The sequence below is a fragment of the Doryrhamphus excisus genome, chromosome 5 (genome assembly GCF_030265055.1).
Source record: "Doryrhamphus excisus isolate RoL2022-K1 chromosome 5, RoL_Dexc_1.0, whole genome shotgun sequence".
Taxonomy (NCBI): Eukaryota; Metazoa; Chordata; class Actinopteri; order Syngnathiformes; family Syngnathidae; genus Doryrhamphus; species Doryrhamphus excisus.
Genome location: NC_080470.1, coordinates 2,173,794 through 2,197,985, shown reverse-complemented (window position 1 = coordinate 2,197,985; position 24,192 = coordinate 2,173,794). Strand labels below are relative to the sequence as shown.

Here is a 24,192-nt window from a genome sequence, read left to right as displayed (position 1 = left end):
CGAAAAGTTATAGAAATATTGTGGGGATAAAATCAAAATGTGATGGGGATAAAGCTATAATATTATGAGGAAAAATATTTTTTTTTACCATTATAATGTTGAAATATGAAAGAAAAAGACTTTCTTCAACAGTTGTAATATGAGAAAAAAATTGGATATTTGGAAAATTAGTTGTTGTTGTAGTTTGGAATAAAGTTAAAATATTGTGGGAATAAAGCCATATTACAAAAAGATACCTTACAAGAAGAATTTAAAAAAATCAACAGCAGAAATGGAAAAATCAGTCAATAAAGTCAAAATTTTAAAAGAAAAAAGTTACAATTTTACAAGAATAAACTTGTAATATCAGGAGAAAAAAATAGTCATTTTAGTAGCATATCATTGATATATTTATAAAAAAAAATGAGGTTGTACTTTTGGAAAAATTAGCTTGGGGGAAAGTTATAGTTGCGAAAAAAATTTGATTTTTGGAAAATGAGTTGTAGTTGTAGTTTGGAATAAAGTTAAAATATTCTGGGAATAAAGCCATATTACAAAAAGATACCTTAGAAGAAGAATTTTAAAAAATCAACAGCAGAAATGGAAAAAAAATTACAAAAATAAAGTCAAAATTTTAAAAGAAAAAAGTAACAATTTTACAAGAATAAAAAAACAAAACAAAATGAGGTTGTACTTTTTGGAAAAATTAGCTTGGGGGAAAGTTATAGAAATATTTTGGGAATAAAGTCAAAATGTGATGGGAATAAAGCTATAATATTATGAGAAGAAAATTGACTTTGACTTTGAAGATTACGTAAGAAGAAAGTTGAAATATTTTGAAAATTGAAAAAAAAATGATAAGAGAGCAAAAACTAAAATCTCTTTGTTATCATCTTCATCACAAAGCTGAGATGTACTTTTTTCTCGAGTACATGACCCTCGGTGGAGAAAGTCTGTCCAGATAGTAAAAGCGGTTGCCAGTTCAGGAGGAGGACATTGACTTTGACTCCCTCCTCCCCTCGCGAGGGTCTTTATTCTCGCTGATGTCTCTTTTTGGGGGAAAAAATGGCGGTGAGGGAAATGAGGTCATTGTTGCAAAACATGAGCCCAAGACCCAAAGCAGCACATTTCCTCTTCTGTGAAAATGTAAACGACCAAATGTTCTTGTCGGTCGATTCCATCTCCGTTCGATCGATTTGCAGGGAATCAAATTAACAGTTAGACTTTGACATATTTCAGATACATGCATTATAAAACAGGGCGTGACTCCAATGAGACATATTTTGACGTTAGGACGGAGGGAAGATATTCCTGGTGTGACGTAGATACCATTTCACAGTCATGCTGAATTGGGAATACTAGAAAAAGTCATTTGTTTGGTGTGCTACATTGGAACCGTCATTCATTCGTTCCTGAAGGTCCAACTCAAACCGAAACAAACGCTAACCAAATACATTTTTACCCATGAGAAAAACAATGTAAATCCATTTAATCCGTTCCAACAAATCCAATTATTAAATCCAACATTTTTAGACTTCATTGAGAATGTGAGCAAACCAAGGCAAAATTTGGGTGGGAATTATCAACGTTAACTGAAAAACATGTTAACCGGGGCGTATGCAAACCAAGGTTCTATTGTATGTGCCTTGTGCCTCAATAAATGTTGGGAAAGATGGGTCCAACTCAAACTGAAGCACTAACTGAATTATTTTTTGTTAATTTTTGAATTAATTTTTGCTAATAAATAAAAATACATTAGGAATACATTTGGACTCAGACGGTGTATTAACATATTAACATGTGCGCCATATTGCACACTAACCGGAGAATGTGAGCAAACCAAGGCAAAATTTGGGTGGAAATGATCAACGTTAACTGAAAAACATGCTAACCGGGGCGTATGCAAACCAAGGTTCCATTGTTATGTGCCTTGTGCCTCAATAAAGGTTGGGAAAGATTGGTCCAACTCAAACTGAAACAAACACTAACTAAATTAATTTTTGAATTAATTTTTGCTAATAAATAAAAATACATTAGGAGCACAGTTGGACTCAGATGGTGTATTAACATATTAAGATGTGCACCATATTGCACACTAACCAGAGAATGTGAGCAAACCAAGGCAAAATTTGGGTGGAAAATATCAACGTTACTGAAAAACACGCTAACCGGGGCGTATGCAAACCAAGGTTCCATTGGTCCAACTCAAACTGAAACAAAAACGCTAGACTTCATTGAGAATGTGAGCAAACCAAGGCAAAATTTGGGTGGAAATGATCAACGTTAACTGAAAAACATGCTAACCGGGGGCGTATGCAAACCAAGGTTCCATTGATCCAACTCAAACTGAAACAAAAACACTAGACTTCATTGAGAATGTGAGCAAACCAAGGCAAAATTTGGGTGGAAAATATCAACGTTACTGAAAAACATGTTAACCGGGGCGTATGCAAACCAAGGTTCCATTGATCCAACTCAAACTGAAACAAAAACGCTAGACTTCATTGAGAATGTGAGCAAACCAAGGCAAAATTTGGGTGGAAATGATCAACGTTAACTGAAAAACATGCTAACCGGGGGCGTATGCAAACCAAAGTTCCATTGGTCCAACTCAAACTGAAACAAAAACACTAGACTTCATTGACAATATGAGCAAACAAGGCAAAATTTGGGTGGAAATGATCAACGTTAACTGAAAAACACGCTAACCGGGGGCGTATGCAAACCTAGGTTCCATTGGTCCAACTCAAACTGAAACAAAAACACTAGACTTCATTGACAATATGAGCAAACAAGGCAAAATTTGGGTGGAAATAATCAACGTTAACTGAAAAACACGCTAACCGGGGGCGTATGCAAACCAAGGTTCCTTTGGTCCAACTCAAACTGAAACAAAAACGCTAGACTTCGTTGAGAATGTGAGCAAACCAAGGCAAAATTTGGGTGGAAAATATGAACGTTACTGAAAAACATGTTAACCGGGGCGTATGCAAACCAAGGTTCTATTGGTCCAACTCAAACTGAAACAAAAACGCTAGACTTCATTGAGAATGTGAGCAAACCAAGGCAAAATTTGGGTGGAAATGATCAACGTTAACTGAAAAACACGCTAACCGGGGCGTATGCAAACCAAGGTTCTATTGGTCCAACTCAAACTGAAACAAAAACGCTAGACTTCGTTGAGAATGTGAGCAAACCAAGGCAAAATTTGGGTGGAAATGATCAACGTTAACTGAAAAACACGCTAACCGGGGGCGTATGCAAACCAAGGTTCCATTGGTCCAACTCAAACTGAAACAAAAACGCTAGACTTCATTGAGAATGTGAGCAAACCAAGGCAAAATTTGGGTGGAAAATAATCAACGTTAACTGAAAAACATGCTAACCGGGGGCGTATGCAAACCAAGGTTCCTTTGGTCTAACTCAAACTGAAACAAAAACGCTAGACTTCATTGAGAATGTGAGCAAACCAAGGCAAAATTTGGGTGGAAAATATCAACGTTAACTGAAAAACATGCTAACCGGGGGCGTATGCAAACCAAGGTTCCATTGGTCCAACTTAAACTGAAACAAAAACGCTAGACTTCGTTGAGAATGTGAGCAAACCAAGGCAAAATTTGGGTGGAAAATATCAACGTTACTGAAAAATATGTTAACCGGGGGCGTATGCAAACCAAGGTTCCATTGGTCCAACTCAAACTGAAACAAAAACGCTAGACTTCGTTGAGAATGTGAGCAAACCAAGGCAAAATTTGGGTGGAAAATATCAACGTTAACTGAAAAACATGTTAACCGGGGGCGTATGCAAACCAAGGTTCCATTGGTCCAACTCAAACTGAAACAAAAACGCTAGACTTCGTTGAGAATGTGAGCAAACCAAGGCAAAATTTGGGTGGAAAATATGAACGTTACTGAAAAACATGTTAACCGGGGGCGTATGCAAACCAAGGTTCCATTGGTCCAACTCAAACTGAAACAAAAACACTAGACTTCATTGACAATATGAGCAAACCAAGGCAAAATTTGGGTGGAAAATATCAACGTTAACTGAAAAACACGCTAACCGGGGGCGTATGCAAACCAAGGTTCCATTGGTCCAACTCAAACTGAAACAAAAACGCTAGACTTCGTTGAGAATGTGAGCAAACCAAGGCAAAATTTGGGTGGAAAATATCAACGTTAACTGAAAAACATGTTAACCGGGGCGTATGCAAACCAAGGTTCCATTGGTCCAACTCAAACTGAAACAAAAACGCTATACTTTGTTGAGAATGTGAGCAAACCAAGGCAAAATCTGGGTGGAAATAATCAACGTTAACTGAAAAACACGCTAACCGGGGGCGTATGCAAACCAAGGTTCCATTGGTCCAACTCAAACTGAAACAAAAACGCTAGACTTTGTTGAGAATGTGAGCAAACCAAGACAAAATTTGGGTGGAAAATATGAACGTTACTGAAAAACATGTTAACCGGGGCGTATGCTAACCAAGGTTCCATTGGTCCAACTCAAACTGAAACAAAAACGCTAGACTTCATTGAGAATGTGAGCAAACCAAGGCAAAATTTGGGTGAAAAATATCAACGTTAACTGAAAAACATGCTAACCGGGGCGTATGCTAACCAAGGTTCCATTGGTCCAACTCAAACTGAGTTGAGAATGTGAGCAAACCAAGGCAAAATTTGGGTGGAAAATATCAACGTTAACTGAAAAACATGCTAACCGGGGCGTATGCAAACCAAGGTTCCATTGGTCCAACTCAAACTGAAACAAAAACACTAGACTTCATTGACAATATGAGCAAACAAGGCAAAATTTGGGTGGAAATGATCAACGTTGACTGAAAAACACGCTAACCGGGGGCGTATGCAAACCAAGGTTCCATTGGTCCAACTCAAACTGAAACAAAAACGCTAGACTTCATTGAGAATGTGAGCAAACCAAGGCAAAATTTGGGTGGAAAATATGAACGTTACTGAAAAACATGTTAACCGGGGCGTATGCTAACCAAGGTTCCATTGGTCCAACTCAAACTGAAACAAAAACGCTAGACTTCATTGAGAATGTGAGCAAACCAAGGCAAAATTTGGGTGAAAAATATCAACGTTAACTGAAAAACATGCTAACCGGGGCGTATGCTAACCAAGGTTCCATTGGTCCAACTCAAACTGAAACAAAAACACTAGACTTCATTGACAATATGAGCAAACAAGGCAAAATTTGGGTGGAAAATATCAACGTTAACTGAAAAACATGCTAACCAAGGTTAGCATACGCCCCGTATGCTAACCAAGGTTCCATTGGTCCAACTCAAACTAGCAGAAATGATAGCTTATTGCGTTTTCTTTATGGGTTTTTCTTCCCCCCACTACATTTTTGTGTAGGCTGACTATATATTTAAACATTTTTGGGGTTTTGGCTGACTTCATTTGGATCAGCCAACAAATGTGAGCATACAGTTAGTTGTGTGTGTGTGTGTGTGTGTGTGTGTTCAGTGTGTGTTCAGTGTTCAGGCGGTCACAACTTAGGGTGTCGAGAGAAAAGAATGCACCTTCATCCTGTTCTCTGTAATTTGCTGCCTGTCATCAAATCAGACAGGAGACCAAGTGGTGGTGAGAAGAACAACAACACTCACTGTGAGATGAGGAGGGGGGGGGGGGGGATCATGGACAGGGTGCATGGAAGCCGAGATAAAGACCGTTTTATTTTTTTATGGTTTTATTTCATTTTAACGTGCATCAGATTACAATTGAATGCATCACATCAAATTTTTTGTTTGTTTTTTAATTATTTTTTTTTATGGTTTTATTTCATTTGAACATGCATCAGATTACAATTGAATGCATCACATAATCAGTTCCCAGTTCCACATGTCCAAAAAGGAGTAGGAAGAAGCAAAGCTTATTAAATCCTACCCCTCCATCTGGTACTTTTACAATCAGTAACTGTTACATTTGTTCACTTCCTGCTTTCCTAATATGGTTTTTATACTTAATTTTTTTTTAAATAAAATAAATCATGAATTTAAATTATTTTTACAAATGAGAATTAAAAATACACACTTATAATGATTGAAAAATTATAAATTATTTACACAATAATATTCACGTATGTGGAAATAAATACCACATCTAAAATGAAAAAAAAACAACATGAAAATATAACAAATAAATTGATGACATATTGTAGTCTTGACTTTAATTCCATCTGCACGAGCCCTTAATAATGGTAATGGTTTTATTTCATTTAAACATGCATCAGATTACAATTGAATGCATCACATAATCAGTTCCCAGTTCCACATGTCCAAAAAGGAGTAGGAAGAAGCAAAGCTTATTAAATCCTACCCCTCCATCTGGTACTTTTACAATCAGTAACTGTTACATTTGTTCACTTCCTGCTTTCCTAATATGGTTTTTATACTTATTTTTTTTTTTATAAAATAAATCATGAATTTAAATTATTTTTACAAATGAGAATTAAAAATACACACTTATAATGATTGAAAAATTATAAATTATTTACACAATAATATTCACGTATGTGGAAATAAATACCACATCTAAAATGAAAAAAAAATAAAAATAAAAATATAACAAATAAATTGATGACATATTGTAGTCTTGGCTTTAATTCCATCTGCACGAGCCCTTAATAATGGTAATGGTTTTATTTCATTTGAACGTGCATCAGATTACAATTGAACGCATCACATCAAATATTTTGTTAGTTTTTTAATTATTTTATTTTTTTTATGGTTTTATTTCATTTGAACATGCATCAGATTACAATTGAATGCATCACATAATCAGTTCACAGTTCCACATGTCCAAAAGGAGTAGGAAGAAGCAAAGCTTATTAAATCCTACCCCTCCATCTGGTACTTTTACAATCACTAACTGTTACATTTGTTCACTTCCTGCTTTCCTAATATGGTTTTTATACTTAATTTTTTTTTAAATAAAATAAATCATGAATTTAAATTATTTTTACAAATGAGAATTAAAAATACACACTTATAATGATTGAAAAATTATAAATTATTTACACAATAATATTCACGTATGTGGAAATAAATACCACATCTAAAATGAAAAAAAAAACAAACATAAAAATATAACAAATAAATTGATGACATATTGTAGTCTTGGCTTTAATTCCATCTGCACGAGCCCTTAATAATGGTAATGGTTTTATTTCATTTAAACATGCATCAGATTACAATTGAATGCATCACATAATCAGTTCACAGTTCCACATGTCCAAAAGGAGTAGGAAGAAGCAAAGCTGTCATCACTGTCAGGTCTGTAACCAATTAATTGTGATAAACGAGGAATTAATACAATTACATACATACATAATTAATTCATTTAATTAACTAGTTCTCTTTTTGTACAGTACTAATCATTCAAAAGAGTAATAATCAACATTATTATCAACAAGTGACCCTATTTTAGATATGGTTGCCAGGTGGAAGACTCAATGGTGGTCTTTAGCAAGTCTTCTAAAAACCCTACATGTCCATGTAGATGAATGTAGTCCACATTATGTGAAAACAACGTAAACAAACACAAATAAAGCAGCACAGTTAAAGGCTTTGGTGTGTTTTGGTTCCAAATACACCGGTGGAGATTTTCTTTCTAAAAAAAACAAAAAACAAAACCTGTATGTGTGTACTGCGGTGCTGTGTAGTGAGACAAAAAACAGAACCCACTGAGTCGAAACAGGCAGTAGCTGATAAGACGATACTGTGCAGAGGGGCTGCCAGATTGTCCAACATGTGTTTTTACTTCCACTGGCGACTGTTTATGAATGAATCCACCTTCCGTTTTGACCCATTAGGACTTTACCAGGGTCTTGTCTCTTGTGGGCTTTGTGGGTTTTTACTGACAATAAACTGTCTAAGCCAGGGGTGGGCAAACTACGGCCCGGGGGCCACATCCGGCCCGCCAAGTGTTTGAATACGGCCCGCCCAATCTTTCCAAAGTATTTCATTTAAACTCAACATACAACCTGGCATCATGGCCTGAGCCAACCTTTTGATGGTTGTATCAATTTCGTTTTTTGACATGGTCTGTTGTTTACAAAGTGCTCCTGAAAAAAGGGACACAAGCAGATTATTAGATTATTATAATTATTATATTATTATTATTATTATAATTATTATTAGAACTATTATGATTATTATAATTATTATATTAATGCTAATTATTATATTAATTATATATAATATTATTGTTATATTTGCATTTTTACATAATAATAATAATATAATTATTATTTTAATTGTATTGTAATTATTATAATATTTTATTATTTTTAAAATATTTAAATATAAATATAAAATAATAAATAATAATAGCAGGTGGACTGTTACGTGTAAAATATATAGTCTGCCCCCCCCCCCGTAAATTTTGTCATATCAATGCGGCCCGCGAGTCAAAAAGTTTGCCCACCCCTGGTCTAAGCTGACAGATGTGTGTGTGTGTGTGTTGTGTGTGTTGTGTGTGTGTAGGTTATCAGTAGTCTTTTGGTTACAAGGACGACTGGCGTGTTTCAACAGCATGTTGTAGGAATGTGCCTGAGGCTGCTGGGAAACACATCTGTGTGTGTGTGTGAGTGTGAGTGTGTATTTGAAGGCAAATTAATGCCTACAAGTACTCGAGGTTGCGTGTGTGAGACGTTACTGTATGAGACTTTGGATGTGTGCTAATATTTGGGATATTAAGTAGTAGTTCATCTTAACTTATGGCTTCTCTAGCGTGTTTATCACAAAGAAAAACTAACAGAAATGACTTGGAATCTTCTCGATTATTGAATGGGAGTAACAACTGACCAATCAGATGACAGGAGCGTGTATAGCTCCACCCAGTCCATCACTGTACTGCATCATAACAATGTAGTTTCAAGCTCAACGGGGGGGTGGGGGCTGATGAAAAGTGGTATGGTACTCCTTATTTTGGTTCCAATTTTGATGGACAGGGAATGACTGGCCATTATTTATTATTATTTATTATTTTTTATTCTTTATTCTTGATTATCTTTTATGAATTTTTATAATTTTCTATAATTATTATATATTTTTTATTTTTCATATATTTTTTATAATTTTTTATTTATTTATTATTTATTATTTATTATTTATTATTTATTATTTATTATTTATTATTTATTATTTATTATTTATTATTTATTATTCTTTTTTATTCTTTATTATCTTTTATGATTTTTATTATTTTTTTTTAAAAAAATTTTAAATTTTCTATAATTTTCTTATTATTTTTTTCATATATATTTTTTATAATTTTTTTATATATTTATTATTTATTATTTATTATTTATTATTTATTATTTATTATTTATTATTTATTATTTATTATTTATTATTTATTATTTATTATTTATTATTTATTATTTATTATTTCATTTTCTACCGCTTTTTCCTCACGAGGGTGCAGGAGCCTATCCCAGCTGTCTTCGGGCGAGAGGCGGGGTACACCCTGGACTGGTGGCCAGTCAGCCAATCACAGGGCACATATAGACAAACAACCATTCACACTCACATTCATACCTATGGACAATTTTTGGAGTCGCTAATTAACCTAGCATGTTTTTGGAATGTGGGAGGAAACCGGAGTACCCGGAGAAAACCCACGCATGCACGGGGAGAACATGCAAACTCCACACAGAGATGGCCGAGGGTGGAATTGAACCCTCGACCGCCGTGCCACCACAATTTTAATATAGTCTGTGCAGCACTTTGGAAACTGTTTATAAAATGTGCTATATAAATAAAGTGGATTGGATTGGATAGCTGACTTTATACTGTATGTGTGGGGCTCAATTCCCACTCTCCCATCCTGGTGGGGTCATGTCTGAGTTATGGTCTTTCCCTCTTTATTTTGCAGGGCTGAGTACAGCCGCACACAAGAAGGAACCAGACTGGATTCCAGTTGCATGCATCCTCCGTTTAGCGGCTGAGAGACGTAAGCTTTTAAGAAATTTTAGTTTTTGTGTTACTACCCCAACCTTCCATAAGTGGGTCAAAAATTACCCGGTCAGGTTGTTTTCTTGAAATATCTTCGTAATTAATTTTTTTTTATCATTTCATATTCCAGGTATTCCTCAAAAAACATGTTTTTCATATCATGCCGTTCACATTTTTAACTTATCTATTATAGATTTTAAGAAATTTTAGTTTTTGTGTTACTACCCCAACCTTCCATAAGTGGGTCAAAAATGACCCGGTCAGGTTGTTTTCTTGAAATATCTTTGTAATGAAAATTTTTCATAATTTTATATTCCAGATATTCCCCAAAAAACATGTTTTTGATATCATGCCGTTCACATTTTTAACTTATCTTTTATACATTTTAAGAAATTTTAGTTTTTGTGTTACTACCCCAACCTTCCATAAGTGGGTCAAAAATGACCCGGTCAGGTTGTTTTCTTCAAATATATTTGTAATGAAATTTTTTTTTATCATTTAATATTCCAGATATTCCTCAAAAAACATTTGAAAATTTGAAAAAATTAGTAAACAGGTAAAGAACAAAAAAAAACATAATTTTTAAAATGTGGGCAAAAAAGTCAATTTCATGCCAATAAAGTCATCATATTGTTTTTTATTATTGTCATTTTTAGAAGCATACTGTAGAGTTGGAAGTTGTTAGGTTGGGGAAAAAAGTGATGATATTAGGAAAATAGTCATATTATGTGAAAAAAGTTGCCATCATACGAGAAAAAAAATAATGACTTAATAAGAAATAAACAAGATAACTGCAGCCAAAAAAAATTTAAGTCATTTTAAGAGAATGAAATGGAAATATAGTCATAATTGTATAATTTTAGCATTGTTTTAGCTCTGAATGAATGTTTGGATATTGAATTTTATTGCATTGCAAATTTATTCCTCTTATTATTATTTTATGATAATAAAATCATAATACTAAAGAAAACTGTTGTTCTAAAATTGTAATACTTAAAGTATCAAAACAAAACCAAGAATGGACATTTTGTTAGGTTGTGAAAATGTTACGATACTAGGAGAAACAAGGAAGTGGTCATCTTGTTAGCATGATAGCACTGATAAAAAAAACACATAAAGAAAACTACGCTCATAAAGATGCAGCAGCTTATTGTGGGATGAAATATGAGTGTATTTTTAGAAGCTGGGGCTAATATAATGGCTTTATTAATAGAGCAACATTTTAAATCGACGTTTCCTGTCAACGAGTCAGTCCAGCCTTGGTGGTTTGGCATTTTGTCCTGCAGTGGAAAGAATCCCACAGTAAAAGTAAAAGAGGTCTGAAACTTGACAAACTATGATGTCATATTTCATGTTGAAAAGCTAACAGCTGATATACGAGTTAACAAAACATTTTTTTTTTTTATCTCAGAGTCTGATTCTATTGCATTCAGTCACAGGAGAAACCTTAGAAAAAGGGGTAGGTTGGTTCCGGTTTTCATTTTTTTAGACTTCATTGAGCATGTGAGCAAACCAAGGCAAAATTTGGGTGGAAAATAATCAACGTTAACTGAAAAACATGCTAACCGGGGCGTATGCAAACCAAGGTTCCATTACTCCAACTCAAACTGAAACAAAAACGCTAGACTTCATTGAGAATGTGAGCAAACCAAGGCAAAATTTGGGTGGAAATGATCAACGTTAACTGAAAAACATGCTAACCGAGGCGTATGCAAACCAAGGTTCCATTGGTCCAACTCAAACTGAAACAAAAACGCTAGACTTCATTGAGAATGTGAGCAAACCAAGGCAAAATTTGGGTGGAAAATATCAACGTTACTGAAAAACACGCTAACCGGGGCGTATGCAAACCAAGGTTCCATTGTACGTGCCTTGTGCCTCAATAAATGTTGGGAAATTTTGGTTCGACTCAAACTGAAACAAACGCTAACTGAATTAATTTTTGAATTCATTTTTGATAATAAATAAAAACATGCTAACCGGGGCGTATGCAAACCAAGGTTCCATTGTACGTGCCTTGTGCCTCAATAAATGTTGGGAAATTTTGGTTCAACTCAAACTGAAACAAACGCTAACTGAATTAATTTTTGATAATAAATAAAAACATGCTAACCGGGGCGTATGCAAACCAAGGTTCCATTGTATGTGCCTTGTGCCTCAATAAATGTTGGGAAATTTTGGTTCAACTCAAACTGAAACAAACGCTAACTGAATTAATTTTTGAATTAATTTTTGATAATAAATAAAAACATGCTAACCGGGGCGTATGCAAACCAAGGTTCCATTGTACGTGCCTTGTGCCTCAATAAATGTTGGGAAATTTTGGTTCAACTCAAACTGAAACAAATGCTAACTGAATTAATTTTTGATAATAAATAAAAACATGCTAACCGGGGCGTATGCAAACCAAGGTTCCATTGTACGTGCCTTGTGCCTCAATAAATGTTGGGAAATTTTGGTTCAACTCAAACTCAAACAAACGCTAACTGAATTAATTTTTGATAATAAATAAAAACATGCTAACCGGGGCGTATGCAAACCAAGGTTCCATTGTACGTGCCTTGTGCCTCAATAAATGTTGGGAAATTTTGGTTCAACTCAAACTGAAACAAACGCTAACTGAATTAATTTTTGAATTCATTTTTGATAATAAATAAAAACATGCTAACCGGGGCGTATGCAAACCAAGGTTCCATTGTATGTGCCTTGTGCCTCAATAAATGTTGGGAAAGATGGGTCCAACTCAAACTGAAACAAACGCTAACTGAATTAATTTTTGATAATAAATAAAACCATGCTAACCGGGGCGTATGTAAACCAAGGTTCCATTGTATGTGCCTTGTGCCTCAATAAATGTTGGGAAATATTGGTCCGACTCAAACTGAAACAAACGCTAACTGAATTAATTTTTGAATTAATTTTTGATAATGAATAAAAACATGCTAACCGGGGCGTATGCAAACCAAGGTTCCATTGTACGTGCCTTGTGCCTCAATAAATGTTGGGAAATTTTGGTTCAACTCAAACTGAAACAAACGCTAACTGAATTAATTTTTGTTAATTTTTGAATTCATTTTTGATAATAAATAAAACCATGCTAACCGGGGCGTATGCAAACCAAGGTTCCATTGTACGTGCCTTGTGCCTCAATAAATGTTGGGAAATTTTGGTTCAACTCAAACTGAAACAAACGCTAACTGAATTAATTTTTGATAATAAATAAAAACATGCTAACCGGGGCGTATGCAAACCAAGGTTCCATTGTATGTGCCTTGTGCCTCAATAAATGTTGGGAAATATTGGTCCAACTCAAACTGAAACAAATGCTAACCAAGAGGGAACAATTCTACAGCGATGTTTGTCTTTAGGCATATACTGTGTATATATACGTATATATATATATATATATGCATCAAACTGAAGGGAAATGCTTCACTGATGACATCACTTTTCTGTCTTTGTCATGGATGACAAACGCAATCACGTCGCTGTGTTTCCTTCGCCAGGTGTTGTTTGAGGCTATATGTGCTGAAAGGTCCCACACCTGAAAGATGACTCAGTCCGTGCAAGTTAACACTAAGTTGCCTGGTAAGTACGTGGTCATGTGTCTTGTTTGTTTTACAGTACAATAATGGCCGTCAGAGCAATATACTCCCTTGCTTCGTGGTAGACTATGGTCTATTATTAGTCACAACATACTGAAATACAAGTGATATGTAGTATTCTGGTCACTAGGTGGCAGTAATGTGGCATTTTACCTTGCATTTAATGTATATGATGTATAGCCGGCCATGGCTGCAGAGGGAAAAAAGGTTGGCCTCCCGTTCCGTGTGGAAGTGGTAGATTTTGGCTTTTTACTTTCTTCCCCACTCAGTTTGAAACACTTAAAAGGAATAAATTTGAGACTAACTGATTAGATTTTGGGCTGCACAGCGGTCGAGTGGTTAGCGCGCAGACCTCACAGCTAGGAGACCCGAGTTCAATTCCACCTTCAGACCATCTCTGTGTGGAGTTTGCATGTTCCCCCCGTGCATGCGTGGGTTTTCTCCGGGTACTCCGGTTTCCTCCCACATTCCAAAATCATGCTAGGTTAATTAGCGACTCCAAATTGTCCGTAGGTATGAATGTGAGTGTGAATGGTTGTTTGTCTATATGTGCCCTGTGATTGGCTGGCTGGTGACCAGTCCAGGGTGTACCCCGCCTCTCTCGCCTGAAGACAGCTGGGATAGGCTCCAGCACCCCCCACGACAGTATCACTCGGATACTGTGAACATCCAGCAGCAACACAACATTTTGACATGACTACTATTTTGATGAAAAATATACTGAACCAGGGCTGCACAGCGGTCGGGTGGTTAGCACACAGGCTTCACGGCTAGGAGACCCAAGTTCAATTCCATCCTCGGTCATCTCTGTGTGGAATTTGCATGTTCTCCCCGTGCATGCGTGGGTTTTCTCCGGGTACTCCGGTTTCCTCCCACATTCCAAAAACATGCTAGGTTAATTAGCGACTCCAAATTGTCCATAGGTATGAATGTGAGTGTGAATGGTTGTTTGTCTATATGTGCCCTGGGATTGGCTGGCCACCAGGGTATCAGAGTTGCACTGCGATGTAAACAATGAATAATAGGAGATTAATGGGGACTATAGGGATGTTATTTCATGTATACATGTCTCTAATAATGTCGTAAACAAGTTTTTTTATGCTCTAATTATGAAAATATTCCATTTATTGACATTGAATTATCGTGGAAATGAATTTGTTAAGGTATGCTGTATTGTTCAGTCACATGTCGTTCTTCCTGCAGATTTGGGCTCTTCATTCCTCTACTCCACTCAAGAGGAAGCTGACCAGCCGGCATCGTACTCTGTCCAAACACCATATGGTTTCCAGCTTGATCTGGACTTCCTGAAATATGTGGAAGAGATCGAAAGCGGGCATAACATTCGCAGAGCAGCTGTCACATCTCGTCGCGCCGCACGGGGCCTCAAGACCTCTCAAAGATGTCCGAGTGCGGGCGGGCGCACCAGTGGTTGGACATCCACGGAGTCTCTTTCTTCTCCCGCTAGCGAGGATGGCAGAGCACCTCCTCTGCCGCCGCCACGAAATCGACTCGGTTCGGCGCCTTGTGAAGGGCTCTCTGTGTCCCCTGTGACCTTCCTTGGTGCCCCCCCGCTTTCTGCCGGCGCCAAAATCCCACCTCCGCCGCCGCAACGCAACCCCAGAGTCGAGCGGACTCTTTTGGAAACCAGTCGCCGATTACAGCAGGAGACACAGAGCCACCATCACCAAAATGGCGGCCGGTTCCAGTTTACAGATCCCCCCAAGCAGATGCCCCCTCAAGCTCAACCTCCGCAAAGTATCTGGACTAAACCCAGTCCTCAAACCTCCGGACGCACCACTCCGGCAGCGACTCCGGTGCCGCCCAGTCAGCTGCAGACAGTCAGAGAGCAGATGGCGACGGCCTTGAAGCAACTGAAGGAGATGGAGGAACGAGTGAAAGGAGTTCCGGCGCTGGAAAAAGAGGTGGCTGAACTTCGTGCCGAGAAAGACGTGCTCTTGGTAGCACTTCAGGAGACCAAAGCAGCCAAGAACGTGGCTGCGGTAGAATCCTCTACTCAGACCGTAGAAAGTATCCAAAATCGATTAAGCTCCTCGACTTCACCTTCTCACAAAAACCATGGAAAATCCGCAGAACTGAAGAAGCTGGCTGAGAAATTTGAAGGGAAGGAAGAACCTTCATCCAAAGCCGTATTGAAGGTTCCAGTGGAGAAGAACTCCATAGCCGTGGGAGATGATCAACCAATGGACTCAGTGGTTTTCTATTTCAACCACAATGTGAGAGATGCCTCTGAAGGAACCGAGATCCACGTTTGCGAGAAGAGCACCGGAACTGAAAGCCCTGCAGTTTCCGATGAAGCAACACAATTCAGATCCGAGACAGTGGATGCTGGGATTTGGGTAACGGAGTCATTACTCGGCTTGACGTCTGAGACCCAACGCGAGATGGACACCTTACAGGACACCATAAAATTCCAGCAGGAGTCTATTACTGATCTGGAGAACCAACTCAGCGTCGCCGGCAATGACTTGGGAACTCTCAGAGCCCAGATTGATCACATGACATCCAAAGTCACCTCCGAGAAGGAAGTTCTCGCAAAACCCGTTTTAAAAGACGCACAGATTGAAACGATATCCTTTACCTTCAAGGATTCTGCGGTTTTATGCCGTCCGGAAACGACGGACGCAAGTACAGGCGATAGCTTAGAACCGCACACGATCGAGCAAGGCGCCCAAACTGATCCTATCATCAAACCAGAAGAACCACTTCCAAATGTCATGGTCAGCACTGGTTCCCAGTATGAAAACATAGAAGAACATAAAGTGCTAAAGAAGAGACAGATGACCATGACTGATTATAAAGTCTTACCGGAGGAGGCGGTCAGTATGGATGAGGAGAAAGGAGGACACCAGGAGGACGTAACGACGCCCTGCAACATCAAAACAGGTATCTTGATGTTTACATCCATGTTTACATTACTGATGCTCATGATGACATCAGGAACCTTTGACCGGTAACCTTTAACCTTCCTCTTGTGTTAGCTTTCTGGTAGCATCTCTTATGTTTTGACCCATGTATTAAATCAGATATAAAATACACTAAAAATAATGAATTCGCTTCTCATGTCTTGGTTACCTTCTTAGGCTTCCAAATTGTTCTTTCCGTGATCCAAATTGTTCTTTACGTGATCCAAATTGTTCTTTACGTGATCCAAATTGTTCTTTCCGCGATCCAAATTGTTGTTTCCGTGATCCAAATTGTTGTTTACGTGATCCAAATTGTTCTTTACGTGATCCAAATTGTTCTTTCCGCGATCCAAATTGTTGTTTCCGTGATCCAAATTGTTGTTTACGTGATCCAAATTGTTCTTTACGTGATCCAAATTGTTCTTTACACGATCCAAATTGTTCTTTACACGATCCAAATTGTTCATTACACGATCCAAATTGTTCATTACACGATCCAAATTGTTCTTTACGTGATCCAAATTGGTCTTTCCGTGATCCAAATTTGTCTTTCCATGATCCAAATGGTTCTTTACGCGATCCAAATTGTTCTTTACGTGATCCAAATCGTTCTTTGCGTGATCCAAATTGTTCTTTCCGTGATCCAAATTGTTCTTTACACGATCCAAATGGTTCTTTACGTGATCCAAATTGTTCTTTACGTGATCCAAATTGTTCTTTCCATGATCCAAATTGTTGTTTCCGTGATCCAAATTGTTCTTTACGTGATCCAAATTGTTCTTTACGTGATCCAAATTGTTCTTTCCGTGATCCAAATTGTTCTCTACGTGATCCAAATTGTTCTTTACTTGATCCAAATTGTTCTTTACTTGATCCAAATTGTTCTTTACACGATCCAAATTGTTCTTTACACGATCCAAATTGTTCTTTACACGATCCAAATTGTTCTTTCCGTGATCCAAATTGTTCTTTACACGATCCAAATTGTTCTTTCCGTGATCCAAATTGTTCTTTACACGATCCAAATGGTTCTTTACGTGATCCAAATTGTTCTTTACGTGATCCAAATTGTTCTTTCCATGATCCAAATTGTTGTTTCCGTGATCCAAATTGTTCTTTACGTGATCCAAATTGTTCTTTACGTGATCCAAATTGTTCTTTCCGTGATCCAAATTGTTCTCTACGTGATCCAAATTGTTCTTTACTTGATCCAAATTGTTCTTTACTTGATCCAAATTGTTCTTTACACGATCCAAATTGTTCTTTACACGATCCAAATTGTTCTTTACACGATCCAAATTGTTCTTTCCGTGATCCAAATTGTTCTTTACACGATCCAAATGGTTCTTTACGTGATCCAAATTGTTCTTTACGTGATCCAAATTGTTCTTTACGTGATCCAAATTGTTCTTTCCGTGATCCAAATTGTTCTTTACACGATACAAATTGTTCTTTACGCGATCCAAATTGTTCTTTACATGATCCAAATTGTTCTTTACATGATCCAAATCGTTCTTTACGTGATCCAAATCGTTCTTTACGTGATCCAAATCGTTCTTTGCGCGATCCAAATTGTTCTTTACATGATCCAAATTGTTCTTTACGTGATCCAAATTGTTTTTTACATGATCCAAATTGTTCTCTACGTGATCCAAATAGTTCTTTCCGTGATCCAAATTGTTCTTTCCATGATCCAAATTGTTCTTTCCATGATCCAAATTGTTCTTTACGTGATCCAAATTGTTCTTTACGTGATCCAAATTGTTCTTTCCGTGATCCAAATTGTTCTTTCCGTGATCCAAATTGTTCTTTACGTGATCCAAAATGTTCTTTCCGTGATCCAAATTGTTCTTTCCGTGAACCAAATTGTTCTTTCCGTGATCCAAATTTTTCTTTCCGTGATCCAAATTGTTCTTTACGTGATCCAAATTGTTCTTTCCGTGATCCAAATTGTTCTCTACGTGATCCAAATTGTTCTTTCCGTGATCCAAATTGTTCTTTCCGTGATCCAAATTGTTCTTTCCGTGATCCAAATTGTTCTTTACGTGATCCAAATTGTTCTTTACGTGATCCAAATTGTTCTTTACGTGATCCAAAATGTTCTTTCCGTGATCCAAATCGTTCTTTGCGTGATTCAGATTGTTCTTTACACGATCCAAATTGTTCTTTCCATGATCCAAATTGTTCTTTACGTGATCCAAATTGTTTTTTACATGATCCAAATTGTTCTCTACGTGATCCAAATTGTTCTTTCCGCGATCCAAATTGTTCTTTACACGATCCAAATTGTTCTTTCCGTGATCCAAATTGTTCTTTCCGTGATCCAAATTGTTCTTTCCGCGATCCAAATTGTTCTTTCCGCGATCCAAATTGTTCTTTCCGTGATCCAAATTGTTCTTTACGTGATCCAAATTGTTCTTTCCGCGATCCAAATTGTTCTTTCCGTGATCCAAATTGTTCTTTACGTGATCCAAATTGTTCTTTCCGTGATCCAAATTGTTCTTTCCATGATCCAAATTGTTCTTTCCATGATCCAAATTGTTCTTCACATGATCCAAATTGTAAATGTGAAATCATCCATCAGTCAAATGAGTGAATTCCCCTCACACGTCTGGACCTTGTTTTTCTGCTGGTACATTGCAGTGCAATCAATTCGTATTTGTCCTCCAATGAAATGCTTTACTCAGACGCAATGATTTCAGTGTTTTGCCGTGACCTAAAAATGATCAATACTTGGGACCTTGTAGAAGCATGTTTACTCCAGGAGAGACCAGGATATCTAGCTATCTTCATGAATAGGGAATCCGGGAATCATGTCAATGTTGTGCGATTTTAATGATCAGTTTCATCCCCAATGGAAACAGGGATGCTGAAGTCCATCATGAAGAGGAAGGATGGAAACGGCTCGGGTGAGAATCGCACAGCGGGCAAGAAGAGCTTACAGTTTGTTGGTATCCTAAATGGAGGGTAGGTGTTCCTCTTGTATATCTAAATTGATAAACATGATAAACATGTACTATTTCATATACTTTCATCTAGTTCATACTAGTTCATACCTCATACTCATACACACTGTTAATTATTTGGTGGCCAGCCAATCACAGGGCACATATAGACAAACAACCATTCACACTCACATTCATACCTATGGATAATTTGGAGTCGCCAATTAACCAGGGTGGAATTGAACTCGGGTCTCCTAGCTGTGAGGTCTGCGCGCTAACCACTTGACCTCCGTGCAGCCCGGAAGTAGGACTCCTTAATTATGAATAAAATATTTAGTAAGAGCATAGGAATCCCATTTACAAACTCCCAAATATGGTTTTAACACGATTAGAGCCATCTAAATGTGATATAACATCCCTATAGTCAACTTAACATTCATATACCCAATATAATAATTAGAGAAAATATGCAATTACAGACAAAAATTAAGACTCGTGCTCATGTGTGTTACTATCAATGTGGAAGCTCCACACAGAGATGGCCGAGGGTGGAATTGAACTCGGGTCTCCTAGCTGTGAGACCTTTGTGCTAAACACTTGCCTACCGTGCAAAAATTAAGACTCATGCTCATGTGTGTTACTATCAATGTGGAAGCTCCACACAGAGATGGCCGAGGGTGCAATTGAACTCGGGTCTCCTAGCTGTGAGACCTTTGTGCTTACCACTTGACCACCGTGCAAAAATTAAGACTCGTGCTCAAGTGTGTTACTATCAATGTGGAAGCTCCACACAGAGATGGTCAGGATGCAATTGAACTCGGGTCTCCTAGCTGTGAGGCCTGTGTGCTAACCACTTGACTACCGTGTAAAAATTAAGACTCATGCTAATGTGTTACTATAAATGTGGAAGCTCCACACAGAGATGGCCGAGGGTGGAATTGAACTCGGGTCTCCTAGCTGTGAGACTTTGTGCTTACCACTTGACCACCGTGCAAAAATTAAGACTCGTGCTCAAGTGTGTTACTATCAATGTGGAAGCTCCACACAGAGATGGCCGAGGGTGGAATTGAACTCGGGTTTCCTAGCTGGGAGACCTTTGTGCTAACCACTGAGATGGCCGAGGGTGCAATTGAACTCGGGTCTCCTAGCTGTGAGACTTTGTGCTTACCACTTGACCACCGTGCAAAAATTAAGACTCGTGCTCAAGTGTGTTACTATCAATGTGGAAGCTCCAAACAGAGATGACCGAGGGTGGAATTGAACTCGGGTCTCCTAGCTGTGAGACCTTTGTGCTAACCACTTGTCCGCCGTGCAGCCATAATAATAATTATTCCAACAATAACAACACAGAATACTGTTGCAGCCACTATATTAACCATGATAAGTGAGGCTTAATTCCACTTAATTGCAGCATTAAAAATTCTCATCAGCAGATATGAATCCACGTCTAGTGAAGAGGAAGACGAGGAGGAGGAAGCGGGAAGCACCTCTGAAGAAAGCGGAGACGGGGACTGCCTAGATAGCACGGAGGAGGAGGTGGATGTGGAGGAAGAAACGTCGGAGGAGGAAAGAAACGTCAACTTGGATGAGAGCGACACGGACGAAGAAACCCTAAGAGCATCCACTTTCTCATCTGATGGCGTGAAAGAAAAGTAGGCACTCAAACTGCTAATACGTCAGGATTTAACTCTTATTAAGTCGAATATTTGTATTTACTGAACAGATTTGAGCTGAGCTCCAAAATGCGTGAAGCTTGTCTCATTCTGAAGAATCACCTCAATGACGACGTCCAATCACTGAAGAGTAAGGAAGTGGTGCGTCCATGCATGTTTCTTTTAAACTATTTTAATATCATTCTCGTCTCTAATTACTGAAGCCTGATTCAAGCGAGGGAATCGTTTATCGGCGATGACCTTGATGGAACCTTGATTAGTGTCTTTAATTCGTTACAGAAGGTCCCATTTCAACCAATCAGAAAATGTACGTAAATCCAATGACTCCAATGATTCAGTGAAGATGTGATTCTTTATTCCCAAAGACACAAAGTGGCAGTGAGAGCGACACCTTCCTGTTTTGCCATGAGTTATTTAATCTTCCATTATTCACCCCAATAACCCAAAATGGAACCAAAGAATTTTGCAAGCGTTTTGATATTAAATTCAAGAAATAACAAACCGGAAAATGTACCTAAATTGAGACAAAATTCATTCATTCATTAATTTTTTACCGCTTTTCCTCACAAGGGTCGTGGAGGGGTGCTGGAGCCTATCCCAGCTGTCTTCGGGCGAGAGGCGGGGTACACCAATCAATCAAAGGCCACATACACAACTGTTTATGACTTTCCCAATAAGGTTTTTAACGTTATTAGAGACATGTATACATGAAATAACACCCCTATAGTCCCCATTAATCTCCTATTATTCATTGTTTACATCGCAGTGCAACTCTGATACCCTGGTGGCCAGCCAATCACAGGGCACATATAGACAAACAACCATTCACACTCACATTCATACCTATGGACAATTTGGAGTCGCTAATTAACCTAGCATGTTTTTGGAATGTGGGAGGAAACCGGAGTACCCGGCGAAAACCCACGCATGCACGGGGAGAACATGCAAACTATTATTCATTGTTTGTTTACATCGCAGTGCAACTCTGATGCTGCAGAGACTTGAGACGCCCACTAGCTTAATAAGCTAGTGAGCTAAAAAGCTAATCATTCATTTTCTGCCGCTTATCCTCATGAGGTCGCGTTGGGTGCTGGAGCCTATCCCAGCTGTCTTCGGGCGAGAAAGGCGGGGTACACCCTGGACTGGTGGCCAGCCAATCACAGGGCACATATAGACAAACAACCATTCACACTCACATTCATACCTATGGACAATTTGGAGTCGCTAATTAACCTAGCATGTTTTTGGAATGTGGGCGGAAACCCACGCATGCACGGGGAGAACATGCAATTGGTGAAATTGAACTTGTGTGTCCTAGCTGCGTGGCCTGCGTGCTAACCACTTTCCACCGTGCAGCCTCATATTAATATTATTCATTCATTTGCTACCGCTTATCTTCACAAGGGGGGCGGGGGTGCTGGAACCTATCCCAGCTGTCTTCGGGCGAGAAGCGGGGTACACCCTGGACTGGTGGCCAGCCAATCACAGGGCACATATAGACAAACAACCATTCACACTCACATTCATACCTATGGACAATTTGGAGTCGCTAATTAACCTAGCATGTTTTTGGAATGTGGGAGGAAACCGGAGTACCCGGAGAAAACCCACGCATGAATGGGGACATGCAAACTCCACACAGAAATGGCCGAGGGTGGAATTGAACCCTGGTCTCCTAGCTGTGAGGTCTGCGCGCTAACCACTTGAGCACAGTGCAAAAATTATTCTAAATTCTAAAATATAAATGTAATAAAATATGTGGAAAACCTGGGGTACATATGTAAATGTGATTTAATCAAATGTACCTGCAGGTCGCCAGCACCCACACCGTCCAGCTGGAGTGGTTCCGCATCTCCAGCGCCAAGATGGCTCAGCCCTCGCGGGTCTCCGACTACCTGATGGCGTTCTTGGAGGTGTCTTCACTGCTGTTGGAGCACGTGGTCAACATGACCGACGGCAACGGCAACACCGCTCTGCACTACAGCGTCTCGCACTCCAACTTTGGTGTGGTGGACCTGCTGCTGGACACGGGTCAGTGGTGGTAGACCTCCTTGGTATCGCTTATGTTGGACTATACGCTCAACTAGACCAGGGACGCCCAAAGTGTTTTTTTATTGGCCCATCCTAAAAATAGAATTAATCCAAGAAGTGAAAAGAACAGCAGCACACGTGGAAGAAAGCAGTCATTTTTTAAGAATAAACACAAAATATTAGCAGAATAAAATCATAATATCAAGAGAAGTTGAAATATTAAAGACTTTTGGGTAAAAGTTAGAATATTATGATAAAGTCAAAATATTGTGAAAATAAAGATAATATTAAGAAGAAAAAATGTATGAGAAGAAAATTGAAAAAAATACAAAAAACAAAAAAAATGCAGATGTAAAAATGATTTTTTTTTGCCTTAGATATAAAGAAATATGTATATAATATATATATATTATATATAATTATATATATATATATACAAATATATTACAAATTTCCCCACTGAGGGACGAATAAAGGCATATCTTAATATATAAATATAAATATAAAGAAATAATAATATAAAGAAACATTAAGCTAGAAGAAAATTGAAAAAAATACAAAAAACAAAAAAAAACAGCAGATTTTTTTTACCTTAGATATAAAGAAATATATAATATAATATAAATATATTATTTTATATAAATATATTATAAATATATATATATACATATTATATATAATATAATAAAATAAAAATGTATAAAAAATATAAAGAAATAATAATATAAAGAAACATTAAGCGAGAAGAACATTGAAAAAAATACAAAAAACAAAAAAAACAGCAGCTTTTTTACCTTAGATATTAGATATAAGAAATATGTATAATATATATATATATATATATTATAATTATATATACATATTATATAATATAATAAAAAAATATATATAAAACATGTAAAGAAATAATAATATAAAGAAACATTAAGCTAGAAAAAAATGAAAAATTTTTTTTTACCTTAGATATAAAGAAATATATGTATTTATATTTATATTATTATATTTTATATATATATTATAAATATATATTATATATAATATATATATAA

At 37.5% G+C, this 24,192-nt stretch overlaps 1 protein-coding gene across 1 annotated transcript in view; it reads left to right on the top strand.

Annotated features, from left to right (window-relative positions):
• kank3 (KN motif and ankyrin repeat domains 3) overlaps positions 1–24,192 on the top strand; it is a 54,400-nt gene that overhangs the window by 15,618 nt on the left and 14,590 nt on the right. Inside the window, exons 2-8 of the mRNA XM_058072260.1 lie at positions 9,886–9,963; positions 13,472–13,553; positions 14,774–16,474; positions 19,359–19,461; positions 20,873–21,091; positions 21,163–21,253; positions 22,924–23,143. Coding sequence (XP_057928243.1) covers positions 13,517–13,553; positions 14,774–16,474; positions 19,359–19,461; positions 20,873–21,091; positions 21,163–21,253; positions 22,924–23,143 — 2,371 coding nt within the window. The 5' untranslated portion in view covers positions 9,886–9,963; positions 13,472–13,516. The remainder of the gene's footprint in view (positions 1–9,885; positions 9,964–13,471; positions 13,554–14,773; positions 16,475–19,358; positions 19,462–20,872; positions 21,092–21,162; positions 21,254–22,923; positions 23,144–24,192) is intronic.